The 19,968-nt window shown below is 39.4% G+C and overlaps 1 protein-coding gene across 1 annotated transcript in view; it reads right to left on the bottom strand.

The window, feature by feature from the left end:
- ERICH1 (glutamate rich 1) overlaps nucleotides 1-19,968 on the bottom strand; it is a 59,114-nt gene that overhangs the window by 21,803 nt on the left and 17,343 nt on the right. The window contains exon 3 of the mRNA XM_054179988.1: nucleotides 11,552-11,686. Within this exon, the coding sequence (XP_054035963.1) occupies nucleotides 11,552-11,686 (135 nt within the window). The remainder of the gene's footprint in view (nucleotides 1-11,551; nucleotides 11,687-19,968) is intronic.

The following is a 19,968-nucleotide window of genomic DNA, read 5'->3' as shown; positions in this document are numbered from 1 at the left end:
CTAGAAGGTTCTTAAGAGTGTATGGAGGATAGCTTCTAATCACAGCTGCTGTGTGAGCCTACTGGGGGTAAGGCTTTGCTTTACCTTCTTTTTACAAACAGAGAAGGGCTGGTGGGACATATGGTGGTTGGAGGCTGCCTGGGGTCCAGTGACCATGAGATAATTGAGTTTCAATATGCAGTCAAGCTAAGAGGGGCAGCAACAAAACCTCCACTCTGGACTTCCCGAGGGTGGACTTCAGATTACTTAAGGAACTAACTCAGAAGGTACCTTGGGAAACAGCCATTAAAAACAAAGGGGTCCAGGAGGGCTGGGCCTACTTCAAGAGAGAAATCTTAAAGGTGCAGGAACAGGCTGTCCCAGTGTGGTGGAAGATGAGCTGCTGGGGTAGACAGCCAGCCTGGATGGGCAATGAACTTCTGAGCAAATTAAGGGAAAAAAAGAGGGTGTATCATCTTTGGAAGGAAGGAGAGGTAACCAAGGAAATGTTTAATGTTGCTAGGTCATGTAGGAAAAAAATTGGGAGAGGCAAAAGCCCATTCAGAGCTTAGACTGGCCACTGCTGTGAAGGACAACAACAAAATGCTTTTATAAATGTATTAATGGCAAAAGAAGGGACAAAGACAAGAAGGGGCAAAAGAAGGCTGCCAAGACAGCTGTGAAATGAAAGTAATTGAACCTAATCTTATCTAAACTGATAGCTGTAGTAAAAGAACACACCGCTTTGGTAGAAGAAAAACTGCAGTAGCTTTGGTCAGCCAGAACATGCTGTTCAAAGCAACTAAGGATCTTTGGAATGTACTTAGATGGCCTGTAGTGCCATTGCTTTAATCAACTGCCATTTTTTTCAGCCCTCCATAGATCACTGGACAGAGGGCGTATGTGCAATGCAAAGCCCGGATTACTGAGCAATCAGGGCCCTACAGTGAAGTAAGAGACTTCCTTCCTCCCCATTAGTCTACTGCACAGAAGGGTTGGAGAGACTTCAAATCATTAACAGGGCATACTCCAATTACAAAGCAGTTTCCACTTGCAGAGATAAAATGCAAGGAACATATCATGAAACTAACAACCCCAAATTTATTCAGCAAAAGTAGTGGGAAAGGAAGATGAATGGAGAATGATTTTCACAGCTTCCTCAGCACAAGTTACAGTTCTACAGAGGGTTGTTCAGTACTTTGAAAGACTGCTACCTGTAGATTTTGCAGAAGGCAGAAACCAATGACAAAGGATACAGGATGAGGAAATTTCTCAAGTGGAGAATGAGTGGAAACAGTCTACTGGAAGCTATTATAAATTACAACAGCTTCTTTAACAGAATAACCATAAAATGAAATCACTGCATTGGCCTGGTTCTGACTTTCACCATGAGACAGCAGCATTTTCTGTACATTATATAAAACAGCCACATAGAAGTGTTTAAGAAAAAAAACCCCAAACATGGTTACTACTACTCAGACATTCTTCTTCCTGCCACCTTCATCGTCTACTCAGCCATATTAAGTTGCTGCATATCAGAAACAATCTTTCTACTCAGTTTTCACACACCCCAGAATATTTAAACAGCAGGATAATATATAACAATTCCAACTCTGTATTCAAACAGCTTTCCTCTTCCCCTGCTGCCTACTGCTTTTTTGAATAGGAGAATTGAAAAGACTGAATTGAAACAAAGTGAGAAAGAGCATCCCAAACCTGAACCCTAACAGTAAAATGATGAACCAGGGTCACATTTTCATGGATACTTGGGTCTTGATATGGAGGACGGTGACACATTGCTCTGGTTCAACACTGACACGCTCACAGGGAACAGCAGAGCAGTGGAAGTTTCAGTTTTACACGCAACCAACTCTACAACTGGTAGTCAATGTGAAAATACCGTGTATATGAATAATGATCACAGTGATCAGAAACCTCTCCAAAAGCTACAAAACAATCAGATCTGCTTTTACAAGTGATGAATTGGGACACAGAATGATGAAGTACTTGAGCAATCAGACCATGCTGTAAGTTTACCAACAAGCCTTTCTCCTCAATCCAGCATCCTACTGCCCCTGTCCAGTCTTGTTTAATATCTTTCTCAATGATACGTTGATATAATAGACATGGGGATTGAGTATTCCCTCAGTAAGCTTGACACCAAATTGGGTGGGAGCATTGATCTGCTTGAAGGTAGGACGGCTCTACAGAGGGATCTAGACAGGCTGGATTCATGGGCTGAGGTCAGTTGCATAAGGGCAAGTACCAGGTCTTGCACCTTGGTCACAACCTTCTGCACTGCTCCAGGCTTGGGGAGGAGTGGCTAGAAAGCTTCCTGGAGGAAAAGGACCTAGGGGTGCTGACAACTGTCTGAATATGAGCCAGCAGTATGCTCAGGTAGCCAAGAAAGCCAACAGCATCCTAGCCTGTACCAGGAATAGTGTGGCCAGCAGGATCAGGGAAGTGATCATGCCACTGTACTCTGCACTGGTGAGGCCACATACTGAATGCTGCATTCAGTTTTGGGCCCCTCACCACTGGAGCATTGCATTGCTAGAGGCTGAGGGCAGATGTTATTGCTCTTTACAACTGCCTGAAAGGAGGTTGTATTGAGGTGGGTGTTGGTCTCTTCCCCCTAGTAACAAGTGATAGAATGAGAGGAAACAACCTTGAGTTGTACCAGGGAAGACTTAAATTGGATATTAGGCAAAACTTTACTGAAAGAGTGATCAAACATTGGAATAAGCTGCCTAGGGAAGTGGTGGAATCACCTTCCCTGGATATGTTAAAATGAAATGTCTAAGAGACACAAGCCCTTTGGGACATGGTTTAATGGCAGTGGCATTAGGTTGACTGTCCATCAAACTTAATGATCTTCAAGGTATTTTCCAACCAACCAACCATGATTATATGCTGCTTCATGGTTATTTAAGTACAAAAGATTATGTTTTCATTATGAAAAAATGAGGTGAAAGTAGTCAAGCAGCATCAGATTTCAACAGTGCTTCCCTGGCTGCTCACGAGGCATCAGTTCTAACAGCACTGGATTTTTGCTGGGATTTAAGGTAGTTGTTGTGTTTTTCTTTTCCTTCCCCATCAGTAGCCTACTGTCACTATGACAACAGGAAGCTGGCACAACAGCTGCAAGGGAGGAGAAAGGGGGAGTGTGATCCATCTGAAAGAGAAGTGACTCAGTGGGAGGGGTGCAAGAAGAGAAAAATGATATGGGAAGCTAAGGGATGCAGTCAGAAAAGAAAATAGAAGGCCATAATGCTGCTTCATTCTGTGAAGCTCATCTATTAGAGAAGGAGATGGCTCAACCAAAATATCTGTCACTGTAATTTAAAATAAAACAAAAAGAAAAATGCTACAGAGAAAAAGGCCCTAATTCTCTCTTCTCCTGCTTCACATACTGTCACCTGACCAGTGGAAACTAATCAAATTACTTTCAGACTTACAGAGGTGTAAACAAGAGAAGATGCAGTCTGAGACACTGTGATGGTGTCACAGAGGAGTAAGAAATGAAGGAAAGAGGAAGGAAAAGAACCACCACAGAAAATAAAGGCAATGAACAGAGTAGGCACGCCTCATTAAACATGCACTTCTAGGCAAGTTCTTACTCTGAATACACCTGCCCTCTGGGTTCCAACCAAGTGTTCTCTTTACTCTGTTAAAAGGTAAAGTCATAACTCGGGATTAGAGGTACACGGTTTTCTGCACTACAAAAACACACAGGAGCAAGATCTCATTTCAAAGCTACATTTTTATTATTCGAATATTCAAGGCTGTCTCAGAAGCATGCAGAAAGTTAACTAATACTTGTAGTGTCTGCAAGCATACTTATTTCCAGTTACAGAAATATAAATCATTAACAGGCATCCATGGCTAAAGGAAACCACTCCCAGTGTGTTACATTACTGCAATTATTTTTTAGGAAGGGCTGAGAATACACTAAGCAAAACCACAGCAAATTTGGGCTAAAAATCTGGGGTAGAATTCTTTGCCATTCCACTTCCAAAGACAACTGCTGGAGTTCCAGTTGTGGGTATGTTCTTCTTTAAAAAAACCACTGGTTGTCTACCAATGCCTTAATGATAGAAATTATCACCTGAAAATTACTGAAGCTTTAGTGACATTAAACAACTCATCCATACCATGATGTATGAGTTCTGTAATAGTCCCATATGCTTCTGGATATACTGGCATTTAGAAGATGTAAATAGTTACAGATAGTGGTAGTTGGAAATGGCTGGTTTCTACATTGCATATAAACCTGAACTTGTCATTCATATTTACAGTTTAAAATGATGGCCCAATCTGGTGTTCAAAAACCCTCAGTGGGTAGCAGTGAATTTCTAAGTGAGTTTCATATCTTCAGGAGGTTCAGACTTGTGTGTTGTAAAATCGAATAGAGGCAAGTACTCAATTCTAACTGGCTGCTTGACAGATGACCGAAATTGCTTATAACACTGCTGCACGACGCAGGTAGTCTGGAGATGTTTTCCGTAAGTGACTGCCCAAGTAATACCTCCCTCAAATGTTTACAATCTGTATCTTATGCAGAGGACTAAAGAAAGATTTCCAAAAAGAAATAATCACAGTTATCATCTAGCTTTTGTAGCACAGTACATCAGCAAGTAACTCCTTTTTGGCACACATTTAATTGCTTGGAAGTCAATATAGCAGTTGAACACATCACTAGAATTCTCAATGACTCTTAAATCAGGTGTCATAGGACTTACAAATTTTCCAAGACAATATTAAACAGAACAATTGACAAGTCTTTCGTTACCTTGGAGTTTCATTCCAGTGATGTCAACTGGTAAGTGTATCAGGGTAAATATGAGCACCTGTATTTTTTTGTTAGATTTTTAAATTAGGCCCAAGATAAATTATTAAATACTTCATCTGACCTCTGAAAATAAAAAGCTGTATTTAATCGTAGTAATTTTAAGAAAGAAATCTGTGGAGACTTTATCTACTAAGGAATGTCACTGCATGAAATCTGTGGAGATTTTATCTACTAAGGGATGTCGTTGCATCTATCAACAAATAGAGGGTCAGCAGAAAGGATACTCAAGGAGAACACTTCCGAAGTACAGAATTCTCTAGCTAAAGCTGTGCAAAAATCTCTACTTGTTTGTGGCATCTTTCGCTGTAACTGGTTCCAGAATGTCAAGTACACTCAAGCTGAAGAAGAAACTGGCTGCAGAAGAGAAAGTTGCTTAACATCTCCCAAGTTATTGATTAATCTATAAACACTAGCAACATGATGGAAAAACTTACATTATCAGGCTCAAGAGGAGTCATTGTTACTACAGCTTGCTTTCCAAAGATGAAATACCAGGGAGGTGGTGGAGTCACCGTCCCTGGAGGTGTTCAAGGGGAGATTGGACGTGGCACTTGGTGCCATGGTCTAGTCGTGAGGTCTGTTGGGACAGGTTGGACTTGATGATCCTTGGGGTCTCTTCCAACCTTAGTTATACTGTGATACCTGTAAGAATGCCTGAAGCTGTTGGAAACGCAAGGAAATCTGTCATTCACAAACTGGGAGTCACAAAATTTCTGCAAAAATAGAGCTAAATCACCTACAACTATCATGCACAAAGACATTGTTTTAATAATAAACAGTGACATCCAAACCAGCAGAGAATTAAAACCAAAGCATCCAAAACCAGCTAGGAAAGTTCACTAAGACAATTTGAAATCAAATTAGCTTGAGCATGGGAAATACAGAAGAGCCTGAACTGCCAATTACTTCTTCCTTGCTGAATTATTGAAAACCACTTTTTAAAGCAGTAACTGCTTCACAAAAAAGTTTTCAACTTGCAAGTCCATACCATCCTTTCTAGATGAAAGACCCATGATAATTGTGAGGAAAGGAGGAGACAAAACCCTTACAGCAATAGGTTTGGAAATAGCTGAATGCAAGACAGGAAAACTTGTGTTGTTCTTTTTTTCCCCAGCAAGTTGCAAGAAAAATCTGGAGATAAGCATAGCAACTATATTCACTACTTATTGCCATCATTTGAAACAGGATTTGTGGATCTATGTTGCAAAACACTGACTATAATACTAAATTAAGAGCTGTACTTAAGCATCCCATTAACTGAAGATGATTATTTAGCATCTTTTATTATTCATCCATACTTCATGAAGTCCTAAATAAGGTTATGATTTTTAATCTGTAAGGTTCTTTCATAGGTTTATTGTTCTATTCTTTTTTAAATGGAATAAAACTGCAGAGAAGAAAATTTATTATTCCTTGTTTAAAAATGCAGAAACCTCACCCACAAATCATCACAATTTCCTCAAGGTGTCTTGTTAAAATCTATAAATATTCAGAACAGGAAGTTGACACAAGACTCCAGAAGGAGTATCTTACACATAGGACTAAAGAAAGATTTCCAAAAAGAAATAATCACAGTTATCATCTAGCTTTTGCAGCACAGTACATCAGCAAGTAACTCCTTTTAAGCATACATTTAATTGCTTGGAAGTCAATATAACAACAGTTGAACACATGACTAGAATTCTCAATGACTCAAATCAGGTGGCTAGGAACAACTGACATAACATAGAATCACAGAATCATTTCAGTTGGAAAAGATCTTTAAGATCATTGAGTCCAACTGTTACCTAACTTAACCATGCCTGGTACTAAACTGTGTCCCTCAGTAGCACGTATCTGTGTGTTTTAAACACCTCCAGGGACAGAAATTCAACAACCTCCCTGGGAAGCCTATGAAGTGTTTGAGAAGCCTTTCAGTAAAGAATTTTCTTCTAATACCTAATCTAAACCTCCCCCTAACATTTCTTACAAGAGAAGAGACTGACTCCCACCTCACTAGAAGGTCACATACAAGTCAACATAATTCACAGGGTTTTCCTTCATAGCCCTCTCCAATACAAGACTTAGTCTTCAAGTTAAGTAGAGTTCATCATGCAGAGTTCTTTCCTGAACCGAAACCTTTTATTGAAAAACTGTAATTGTCACTGCATGGGTTTAACAGTTAAGTCAGTTATTGATACACAATACTGTTCAACATTTTGATTTAGTTAGGAAGTACTACACAGATAATATATATTTTAACATCTGAGGTAACTGTAGGGATAAAGGAACTGATACGGAGTTCCAAGCATAATAATTTTTAATGCAATCTCTCTTTTAATTTTCTTCTACCAGTAGCCCTTCTGATTAATATGAAAATGTTTTAACTTTGACCTAGTACTAATTTCTTAATTGGTAAGGAATTCTGGGAAGTCTGTTATCATAGGGATGTCGAAACTGGGATACTGGGTCATGCTGAAATCACGTAGTAGGAATCCTAGAATGGCAAATGCAAGACATGAGTTATTAATACACAGGGAAAATAAAAGTACAGCTTTGGATACCTTATTCGTGCAACACATACAGTTTGAGAACTCACAGCATTGAGATTCTGAGACATAGTTTGAGATAACTTAAAAAACCCAAGCTGTCAACAAGAACAAAAGGTCCAGTTCTGCAGGGAATGGCAGGAATATTGCAGCTACTTGGCTTTTCCTGTACTGCTTAGCATCAAAATTACTGATGATACAAAACACAAAAAACCCAAACACAACAAGAACAGGGAGGTTATACATAAGCCTAAACTAAAACAAACAAACAAAAAACCAACAACCAAAACAAAACCAAAACAAACCTCAACCAACCAAAAAACCAGAGCCTAAACTATGGAAACTTTAAACAGTCATATGCAGCTGTTTATCAGAAAACATTTTTCAAGAGACAACAGCCAAGGTATCAATGTAGCAAGTAATGGGAGCCCTTGGCGGAATGCTGTGGCAGAACAATGTTGACATACAAACCCCCAAAGCGGTGAGTACAAACACAAAGATTATTTTGTTTCAACACATGGCCTTGTTGAAACCACAAATACTCCATAAAGTACTAAAAAGGAGATACATGAAGGAGCTACAAAGGTGACTTGAGGATTGAAGTAAATACCTTTCAGCAACACACAAGTCAATCTGTTCAATTGATGGTGACTTGATTACTGTGCTTATTTGTGGGAAGAAAATACTGCTTCATAAACACTCTTTACTCAAATGGAAGAAGGCAGAAAAAAGCAATTATAAAACTGCTTGGGTGTTGGTTTTTTTTTCTTCAGTAGAGACCAATTAACTATTAGAGCAAATCACAGGAAAGCTGTGGAGCTTCCATGAGTTCTTTGAAACATGCAGGAGTTTTACTTTACTTTTTTTCCTATTTTTTGAACACAAACTGCTGAGATCAATATGGGGTAAGACTCTTAACAGGTAGAGAAGATTAAATTACAATCTAATGACCCCTCTGGTTTGAAGGGTACAAAAAGATTCATAATGCTTGAGTTTCACAACTGATGCTACCCATGACCCTACCAGCGCAAAAGGTTTGCTGCCAGCCTTAGATGCTTAAAACACATTGCTCCCTTGGTGTGCTCAGTATCACTTCTGTAATGTATCACATTCCCAACCACCTGCCTAGAACATAAGCAGTCAACTCGTGATTTATACCAGCATCTCCTTAACAACAAACACAGGGTTAAGTGTTATTAATCCCTCTGAAAATGGTCGCTTCAAACTGTTAAGTGAATCAAGACACTACAGGAAGAGACTACTTGGTTATGCCTTTACCAAATGTATCTTCTGCTCTAAGTCCAAATATTTAAGTATATCGATTTACTTGTATGTAAATGAGATCTCTCTCCCTCTTACTGCAGCACTACTGTTACTTTTAAGTACTGCCCTTTCTGACAGAAACCAGTAAAAGCAGCAAAAGACCCAAGACCAGCAACATTAATAACCACACCTATCACATGCAATTCCAATGCTTCAGGTCAACAAGCAAATTTAACTATGTGAGGGAAGTGTCCCACAAAAGTACCACCTTCCACATTATTTCAGACTTACCAGCAGCTAAAAGATTGGGTGGGGGGGGAAGAGGGAAAGGGTCACTTTCTTCTATTTCTTTATCTTGATGACTTCTCAGCATGGCAATAGAGCATCCAGACCAGATTCTTCCAGCTAAAACTGTCTCATAACACACCCATGAGGAGGTAGAATAATAAAGCACAGTTACATCTTACTCCTTTTGTCTATATAAAGTTTTTCACCAAAACTGGGTGGGATGTCATCAAGTGAGCAACCACAGGATATTAGCAGATGAACCCTGGATTGTGGTTTAAAATGAAGGATGCCACCAAATAATAATGGCTTATGGAAAAAACACCTCCTAAGAATATATCCATTCTTCCAAGTGCCTTCAACTACTCCATATTCCCAAACTGCTTCACACACATTGATTTTATTTTCCACAGTCACTGGGTCAGGAATGTGCTTTGCCACGAGTCTAAGAAACAGCAAATATGACTTTGCAGCTACACTTAAAAATATAGATTTAATATTAAAGCACTTCTGAGAGAAATTCTAATCCAGTACACTGTTTTGTGCATGAAAACCAAAATACTTATATGTTATATTCTGTTATGGTAGCCTAGAGTATCTCAGGATAAACATTGCTGGAGAAATAAAAATCAAACAGTTTATCTTCTGGAAGAAATAAGATTACATTTTTATCTGTCATATTTTAAGGCAAGATACAGCATCACCTGTCTTAAAGTAAGAAACAGGAACGCCACAATTGAACTTTATCACATGCTAAAAGCATGTAGCACGTATTGATGCATTTCTTAAAGTCAATATAACCCCATGTGAAAAACAGAATAAATTCTCTGCATTATTTCCTCTTTGCCTAATTCCAATTACTCAATTCAGTCAGCAGAAGTTTAACATGGATCATGCCACCAGAGTGACTCAATTCCTCCAAGACAGTAAAGAGGGACTTTCAAAATTAATCAACTAATTCTAATCTATTATTTGAATAATGTTGGATAAATTTCATTTTCTTGAAAGGCAAACCAGTCTTAGATTTTTCTTCTTATTTCTACATCTTCCTCACCTGCTCTTATGAAGAAAGCAGTTTTATTCCCTCCACCTCTGGGAAATGTATGAAAGAATGACACAAGGAAGCAAAGATGCTTCACGAAACTTCAAATCCCCACACCACTAGTCATTTATCTATGCAAGTGGACTGCATAATGTTAAGGGCATAACTGGACAGAATTTACTTCACATAGAGGAAACTATTTCAGTATTTCAAAGTACTTGAAAAATTATCTGAACTGCTAAAACCAACACGCAGACAGATGGAGAAAAACTCTGAAATATTCACACAGACCTGCCTGCCCCCTTCCCCCCCCGATTGCTCAGAAGCCAGTCTCCACAGGATTTGTTTCATTCTGACAGTGTCAACCATAATGTAACTACTAAAGAACTGTAATAGAAAAAATTCCAAGCCACACTTTATAGATAACATGAAGTTTCAATGTATAATTGTAATCAACTTCTAAATAACTTCAAAACCAGCTATGCTTGAATTCATATTCTAGTAACTGAATATTCTTCCAAAGATGAATTTAATGCAATGTCAGCCATAGCATGTCTACTTCTCTTGATAACCTTGTCAGAGTAAATCAGATAGACATGAATTTATAATTTTCTTGTTTTACTGAAATGACAAAGTAAATCAGACTGATGTATCAACTAGGTTGTAACTGAAACATGATGATCACAATTTTGTTCTTTATCAAATCTGTCTCATTAAAATAATTTTCTGAGTTGGGCTTCTGTTTGCTGGAATTTCCACAAAAATGTATTTCTTTTACTACCAAGTCCAAATGCTAGGAAAGGCTGGCACACCAGCCTTCTGCTACTCAGCACACATACAGCATGCTCCATTTTTCAGGAAATGCAGTAGAAGATAGGCATTAAGGGAAAAGCACAAACTGTGCCTTAGAGTACCTTCCTATCAAGATCTACTGTTATGTCATTCTGATAAAGTTGCTTCTTTCCCATTCCAAAAAGACTCCATCTTTAAAGTATTTCACATCAAGAAATAACATTCTTGTGCCACCAGTCATGCCTCAGTCTCTTGGGTTACTCCGAGACTCAGATTCCCAATGGAGCTCAGAATAGAGGCAGAGCCAGTTTCCAAGGACTGGAAAAATGACTGTTATCTCCTCCCCCCCAAACTTCAATCAAGTGAACATTTTCTCTAAATGGAAGAAGTAAATGTGAACAGTCTCTGTCCAATTTCTCAGAACATCAGAAGTGAGAGTTATTAAAACAGCTTTTTCTATCATTTACTCTTAAAGATGACTGTATGCAGATACACTACGAATATATAGGTGGCACTTGAGTGGGAGAAGCTGAAGACTGTATCTTGAGTTACACTTCATGTAACTTCAGTAAGACAGTGGCATTGGGTGGCTCCAATCAAATGTTGGAACTGGTCTTCGAATTCTAACATGGGAAATGAAATCCTGGTGTTGGATGAACGTCCTCATTCTGCTCATGTTGCAAAACAGTGACACCCACTGGCAGCAACAGTTTAAATACTTAATTGGTTCATTGTGGATCTACTTAGTAAGAGTTGCCAAGAAGTTTCTCTTGAGAAATATTGCTCATAGTAACATGCATACAGACTTACCTGTTGAGTCACCACTACTGCTTGAGTGTTCAGAAACTGAAACACCAGTGGTGTCTGGAGTAACTGCAACATAACCCTCTGGCGGAAGACTCACTGTGTACATTCTTCTTGGAGACAGAATTGTATTGCCACTACCTAAAGAACAATAAAAAGAAACAAAGTGTCTGGCTACTGATCTCTGTATAGATTCTCAAGTATCTTCCCAACTATGGGAATGATAGAAAGTGGTCTTGAAAACCCTTATAGAGGAACACAAATCGAGAGAACCTCCAGTGTGGAACACTGAAATTATCCCATAACCAACAAAACTGCAAATTCTGCTAAAGCTACAAATAAACAAATACTCCACAGGTTAGTTCTTCCTACCAGAAATTCCCCTTATGTCAGACAAGTCTTCTGCCCTCACTTCAGAAGAATCTTCCACTTGAAGTGTTATTTTAAGAGACTACACATTCAGCATGCAGAGATGCTATTTCTTAAAGAACTGTTTCATACAAGATGGATGGGGATTATGAAACGCCAGAAGCAACAGAAGTAGAATTAAAGAACTGTGGTTTGTCCATTTGCAGACCTTTTAAACATATCCTATGCTGTTCTGAAGGGTGCAAAGATGGAGTTCAAAAGTCACACTTGACTAAGCTCAGCAGTGCCTGCCCAAGAGAGCCCAATTGTTCACCCTTTGTCTGCTGCCTTTCTTTGTTTGCTTTGTTGTTTGGTTTTGGGTGTGTTTTTTTTGAGATGGGAGAGTGCCAGGGGCCAAGCTTTCCAACTATTGTTGATGATGGCAGTAGACTGGGCTTTGTAGGATTTCTTTACCCAATAAAATATTTAAAAACACTTGCAAGAGTGGCTGTATAAACTTTCTGTTCACCCGACAAGTAGTAATGCTGTAGGTATGACAGAGACATCTCTGCTCCAGTTACATGTCTCCATGCTGCATTTGAGACGGTTCAGTGTGTTGGGTTTTTTCCCACTCAGCCAGCTCCATAAACCAGCACAGACAGCACTAGCCTTCCCATCTTCCCTCCCTGAACCAGTCAGAACTGTTAAAGTACAGAATTGTTAAAGTAATACAGAGTAAGAACACCTTTGGCAGGTAGACACAATTAACCTCCTTACACCACAAACTTGCAAGATCCCAGATGATAGGAATCTATTACCACGCTGTGGCTATGGTTGGACTAATACCTAACCATGTAATACGTGGTTCTGATTTATTTCTGTGTTTCTGATATGCAATTTAAGCATACACATCATATGGAAATATGCAATCTGACATTTCTCAGATAGCATGAGCGATACTGAAGAGAATGTACAACCCAGAAGAACAGTCTCAGGCTGCGCCAGGGGAGGTTCAGGCTGGATGTTAGAAAAAAGTTCTATACAGAAAGAGTGATTGCACATTGGAATGGGCTGCCTGGGGAGGTGGTGGAGTCGCCATCACTGGAGGTTTTTAGGAGAAGACTTGACAGGGTGCTTGGTGCCGTGGGTTAGTTGCTTGGGCGGTGTTGGATTGGTTGATGGGTTGGACGCGATGATCTTGAAGGTCTCTTCCAACCTGGTTTATTCTATGTATTCTATGTATTCAAGGCATTTTTGAAAAACTACATCACAGGTGTTTTGAGAACACCTTAGAAAGTTACTTTTTTTCTTCAAGACAGAAAGTTTCCAACAGATATTGATGCTGCTTACTTGAAAGGATAATAAAGAAAAAGGAATATATAATACAGAAATAAAAAACAATTTTGTCATTTGGAAAATGGTCCACTAAAACCTAATTTGGAATAAACCTTCAACATATCCTCCTTCCTATGAAGATGATGCCAAATCACTGAAACAGCAGTACTTGCATTGATTCCCTAGCCCCCCACCCACATATAGGTTGATTAATCATCAAGTGTTAATTGGTGGAAGTTTTAAATTACAAGGACATGAATGTTTCTGGAGTTACTACCTTATGAATAACTCCAAGTTTTCCCCTTTCCCCCCTTTATATTTAGGTTTTCATGGTCATCTTTGTTTTACAAAGCATTAAACTCAATTTACAGCAGTTCTAATTCAAAGGCTGCAATCATAAAAGCAGTAGATTTACTCCGACAAAACAGCTACACGAATGGGGGACTATCTGGAACACCTCATCTTACAAAGAACAGTAATGACTTTTGGCATGTAAACGAGTGATGATTCATACCATTCTTTTAAAGTTGATCTTCTAATCTCAAGACATTAAAACCTGTACTTTCTCAGGAATGTTTTACTGTCTTCAATCAACACACACAAATGCAGAACGTTTTAGCTCAAGAAGTCTTCTCTGCAAACAGAAAATACAACCCTTTTCCTTGGAGTGCTGTGTAATCCCTGAGACTTCAGTCTTCAGCAGGATTCTCTCTCTCTCAATACTAAACAAGTCACATTGGGCAGAATAAAAAAATGCTGATAATAAGCAAGCTAGCAAAGAATAGACACTCACTGCTGGTCATTTGTTCTACTCAAATGATAACCATCACAGAACAGTGGAAATACACTACCTTGCTGGCTGATTAAAGCAGTTGATTAATTATTTCTCCACACGTTCACTGCTGCAGTTAGGAACTTACCTCTCAGAATAATGGAACTCGTTTTATAAAGAGTTAATAGACATAGCTTACTATTGCAATGTAATTCCTTTAAGTTTGTTTTAAATACCTCTAGAGGCCAATCTTGCTAATTTAACCAATAGGAAATTTTCTCTCCTCTGCAAATTTTAGTGCCCAATCCAAGCCCCTCATAATTTGTACTCTATTGGAATAAACAAGGAGAGTCACTGAAGCCAGTTTATGGCTATGAAAAAGATGTATGAAAAAGAAATCCAAAGATTCACCTCTTTTAAAACAAATAAAAAGCTCACTGAATGTCTTTTACACATTTAATTATATTACTGCAACTTATTTTATTTGCACCAACACCTGTAACAAAATACTGAAAGAGTATTTCCATCTGCAGAGTTCACTTTTACTTTAAAATTTTGAAGATGTCTGCTGTTCTGTTTTGAATGACACATTTCCCCATTTGCCAAGTAAAAATTCAAAGTGTATATAGTTCTATTCCAAATTGGACAATTTAATTAATTTGTTGTTTGAATATATGTTAGGGAAAAAAGTCAAATAATTAAACAAATACACGTTGTCCTCTGGCTCAGAAAATCTCCAACCATTTGCTGTTTGAGGAACACTGTGGGGAAGCAGTACAATACCACTCATTTTATTCCAATATTCTTTTTGATGATACCACTGGTCACTATATACAGTGCAGACATAGAATACATATAGAATAAACCAGGTTGGAAGAGACCTTCAAGATCATCGCGTCCAACCCATCAACCAATCCAACCCACCTAAACAACTAACCCATGGCACCAAGCACCCCATCAAGTCTCCTCCTGAACACCTCCAATGATGGCGATTCCACCACCTCCCCAGGCAGCCCATTCCAATGGGCAATCACTCTTTCTGTATAGAACTTTTTCCTGACATCCAACCTAAACCTCCCCTGGCGCAGCCTGAGACTATGTCCTCTTGTTCTGGTACTGGCTGCCTGGGAGAAGAGACCAATATCCGCCTGTCTACAACCTCCCTTCAGGTAGTTGTAGAGAGTGATAAGGTCACCCTGAGTCTCCTCTTCTCCAGCAATACTGAATTCTCTGGATTGATTTTATTCAGGTATCTTTAAACAGAGTAAGTCCAGTATCCTTCAGTGTTCAGGAAGTAGCACATTTCCACTGCGTGGAGAAGCATAAGTACCAGAAATGTCTCTTTCATCCAACCTTTTCTACATGTGAGGGAATAAGATTGGTGTATGACAATCTGCACCTGATCTTCATGACCACCATGCTTCTCAGAAACTCACATGAGTGTAAGGTTTCACCAGCCAGATCTCTAAGGAGCTAATACTTGCCTATGGATTAGAATCCAGACCCAATTCCTACAGCAGCTCTCCTCCTAGATCACTCCCCTGTGGAGAGCATGAAATTTTAAGTAGTATTTGCTCATTATTGTCTTTTAGACTGATGGAAATCAAAACCTTCAGAAGGAAATTGAGGTCAATAAGGACATACCCTTTCACAAGGCTCAAAGTTGAGATGGGAAATTAATACAAAACAGAACAAGGGAGCTCAAATTTATTTCCCTCACCACCTCCCTTGTGCACACTAACTCCTACATTACCTAGAAAGGCTGCATTATAGCCCATTTTATTTGAGCCAGAATTTGCCATTAGAACTCAGGCTCAGTTTCACTACATTAGAAGTAACATTCTTTGTCACAGGAAAAAGAAGCAAAACAAGTTAAAAATAAAATAAATAAAAATCCTTCTTCCTCTTGTTGTCACTCATTGTCTGAGGAAGGATTTTCACCTTGAACTCTTGAACACCTACATTCCATTGGAAAAAGTAATGAAAATAAAAATGCACAACACAAAGAATGAAATATGAAAAACACTTTGATCAAGGAAAGCAAGAAACAGAACACTTTCCAGAGCATACTGACTACAGGCAGATGGCAGGTTTACAATTGCAAGAGAGCTAATTAAAAAAGTTGTACTAGCTATATTTTTCCCCCTGAAAGCTGAAGCTATGAGGTAATGATGAAAAACTATTCAGCTAACTGCAAGTTATGTAACTTAAAAGCTTCACTGTTTGGTATATGATCATAAGCAATATTTTGATTAGATGTCTAAGAGTTCTAGCTGCAGAAAGAGGATAAAGCTCCGTTATTTCTCCTCGTGCTGCAGATCTTATTTGTTCAACACACTTCAAAAATTAAACACATCCCTTTCAATCAAGAGGTATTTATCTTTTTTTTTTTAATAAATGCAGCAACATCAAATCTAGAAGACCATGTCTAAATTGCAATTAGTTAATTACCTTCACTGATGATGTGGTTTTATCATTACTGTGACTTACAAGAAACTAGACCAGGAAATAAACAGATACGCTCATCAGAATAAAAGTCAGCAAATTTAAAGTTTTAAATTCCTCCCCTCAGCCCTCACTTTCAAAATTCTGTAATTGGGAAGCCATCAGTAAGAGCCCATTTCCCTCTTTATATGAAAATAATGCAAATCACAGTGGTACAAAAGATGCTGGAAAATCATTTGCCCTGAACATATTTCTGTACCAAGTTCACATAATAAGCATTTCTACTTTTCACATAATGGTTAGAAGACAAAGCTGGTACAAAAGACACAAGAAAGTGAAGGATGTGTCAGAGCAGAAGAGATGAAATTTGACCCTGAATAACCACAGTTTTGACAATGGCAGCTTCAGTAATAATCTCCATAGTGTAAAGGGGAGCAGGAGAGGCACCTCATATAACCTGTTCTGTCATCAATACATTAAGAATTTCAAATGAAGACAAGCTGGACAGCAAGGATGCCAACTATACATAAAATTACTATGCTACAGCTGAATTCAGCTCAGGACCCTGTCAGCCATTTTATCAAGTCTTGCAGCTGGCTACAGTTGGGTTTAGAGCTTGTTTACAGCTGAAGTTGGCATTCTCTACTCCAATTAGATCATTGCTACATACTATTGTCCTGATTGGGCATGACCTGGCCCAAATAGGTTTCAGTAAGAGCCCCTAAGAAGTAGGGGGAGGTAAACAAAAGAAAACATGCACGTAGATTTGTCCAGACTTACCGGCAGCATAAAATCAACAAACCTGTTTGGCAGGCATCCTGAACACTCACTGCTGTGCTGATGCTCAGAAGATAATTGGCTAAGTTTCAAATCACTGTTCTGCCAGTGGTCCATTTTGTTTCAAAAGGCAGTTAAATAGAGGGGTTTTGGCAAATCTTCCCCTTTTTCTTCTTGGATCCCGCCCGTCTACTGGCCTGATGGTTGTGTGCTGCTGGCCCCATCTCCGTCCAGCACCACATGGTTTCAGTTTTGCTTTCGGTTTGGACAACCTGCTTGGTTCCTATTGTATTTTCCCTTGGCTTTACAAAATTTTATCAAGAACATAATTTTTGGATTATAAAATTTCCTGACTGCTGCTCTCAACACCACATCTTGGATTGACCAGAATTTTCCAAACTGAATATTGCTTTCGTAAGTGATCCTGATTGACTTTATAAAAGCATGTTGGATATTAGTTTTCCTTCTTTCTGGCTTTGCTGCATCAGGGAGCAAAGGAGGCCCACCCTGTGAGAATGTTATATTTGGCTTTTGCAAGGGGAGTTGCTGAGGATGGTGGGGTTCAATCCTTGTGTATTGGGAGAGAAAGATGAGGCACCAAGATGTCTGAAGACTGGCCAGGTCAAAAGTGCAGGTTTTGTCCCAGCCCGGATGGAGAGGGGTGGGAGCGTGATGGGGAATGTATAAATGGTGCTGGTTGACGGTAGACTGAACATGAGCCTGCAGTGTGCCCAGGCAGCTAAGGGGCCAATGGCATCCTGGCCTGCATCAGGAACAGTGTGGCCAGCAGGAGCAGGGAGGTCATTCTGCCCTTGTACACTGCACGTGTTAGGCCGCACCTCAAGTACTGTGTCCAGTTCTGGGCCCCTCAGTTTAGGAAAGATGTTGAGCTGCTGGAACGAGTCCAGAGAAGAGCAACAAAGTTGGTGAGGGGTTTGGAACATAAGCCCTACGAGGAGAGGCTGAGGGAGCTGGGGTTGCTTAGCCTGGAGGAGACTCAGGGGTGACCTTATTACTCTCTATAACTACCTGAAGGGAGGTTGTAGACAGGCGGATGTTGGTCTCTTCTCCCAGGTGGCCAGTACCAGAACAAGAGGACACAGTCTCAGGCTGCGCCAGGGGAGGTTCAGGCTGGATGTTAGGAAGAAGTTCTATACAGAGAGAGTGATTGCCCATTGGAATGGGCTGCCTGGGGAGGTGGTAGAGTCGCCATCATTGGAGGTTTTCAGGAGAAGACTTGATGGGGTGCTTGGTGCCGTGGGTTAGTTGTTTAGGTGGTGTTGGATTGGTTGATGGGTTGGACGCGATGATCTTAAAGGTCTCTTCCAACCTGGTTTATTCTATGTATATTCTATTCTATGTAATATGTATGTTTGACGTCTATAGAAGTTCAACTTGAGTCGTTACGGTGCGCCTCTAGCAAACCTGCTATGCGCCCAGTGCTCTTTTTGCCTTTATTTGATAACAAACCGGCTGTAAAGTTTAGCAGTGAGCTCGTTTCTCACAGCCTTGTTACCAAGTCAGGAATTGCGGCTCCTCGCTCTCCCTCTAACTTTGAATTTGGTATTCAGAGTATAGTTACTTTTGTTGAATCCTTCCTTTCCCTAAATTGTTCATACTGTTATCATTACCAACATTTTACGTAGGTAATTCCCCACCGGATACACGAACCTGAATGAATTGTAAATGAGTTTATCGATGTTTGGTGAGGGATTTTCAGTTAATAAAGTAATTAATATTTTTATTAATCGTTTACCAAACATTAATAACCTCCTTACGATCACAACAACTATCAGAAGAGCTACTTGTTAGATTGCGTTTAGTTGTCACAGATGCTGGTAGATTTCTCTATGACAGCTAAGACGGGAAGAAGAAATACTCAATGATACTGGAAAAAGGAAAGAATTTGCCACCCAGCAGAAAATAAACCAAACCAAACCAGTGGGGAACTGGAGCCTGGCCTACAAGGCTGTTTCTGTCACAACAGGAGTTACAGGTACTGTACTTTCAGCCCACTCAGACTGAACAGTTATTTGGGGGTGGAGGGTTGCTTGTTTGTTTGAGGGTTTTGTTTGTTTTTCTCTCCCTTCAAACTCCAGCTCTCTATTTCCCCCCCAGGCATACAGCTACTAGCTTGTAGATCTGGTTGGGCACTGTTTCTACCAGATCCACTAGAGGTTGGTGCTTTCAGTCAAATTCTCTGTCTGGAAGTATCTGTCCTGTGTTCACAGTATAATTCCATTGTAATATAGCTTGTAAAGAAAGAATTTTTAAATGCTTGTGAGGGGAAGAGAAGAATGTCTGACAAGACTTTGTTGTATAATAATTATAACCTCCATTGCTCTTTAGTTTATTCACAACAGACAGCTTTTCAGAGTAATTAACTAAAATGAAGCTGAATTGTTTAACAATTCTCTAAAGCTTTTTACTTCATTGTATACTGTGAGTTTCATTTCTCAAGCATACACTCTTGATCAGCTCAACCAAGTAAAAGCCAGGGCCACCATGCATATTTCTTTAGACAAGTTTTGTCCTCCAGACACTTCAATCAAAAACTTAAAATTCTCTCTGTGCGCAAAACTATTTTCCTTATATTCACTTTCTCACCAAGTACTTCAGACATTTCCCCCTGTTCTACCAATTAAGGACAATTAGAAGCCAAAGGCTAGTTTTTTTGAGTAGAAACAACATGTGGTTGGATTTCTTTAGGTTGCTTTAACAAAAAATAAAATAAATTAAAATTCTA

The sequence above is a fragment of the Dryobates pubescens genome, chromosome 3 (genome assembly GCF_014839835.1).
Source record: "Dryobates pubescens isolate bDryPub1 chromosome 3, bDryPub1.pri, whole genome shotgun sequence".
Taxonomy (NCBI): domain Eukaryota; kingdom Metazoa; phylum Chordata; class Aves; order Piciformes; family Picidae; genus Dryobates; species Dryobates pubescens.
This window is presented reverse-complemented; position numbering and strand designations above follow the sequence as displayed.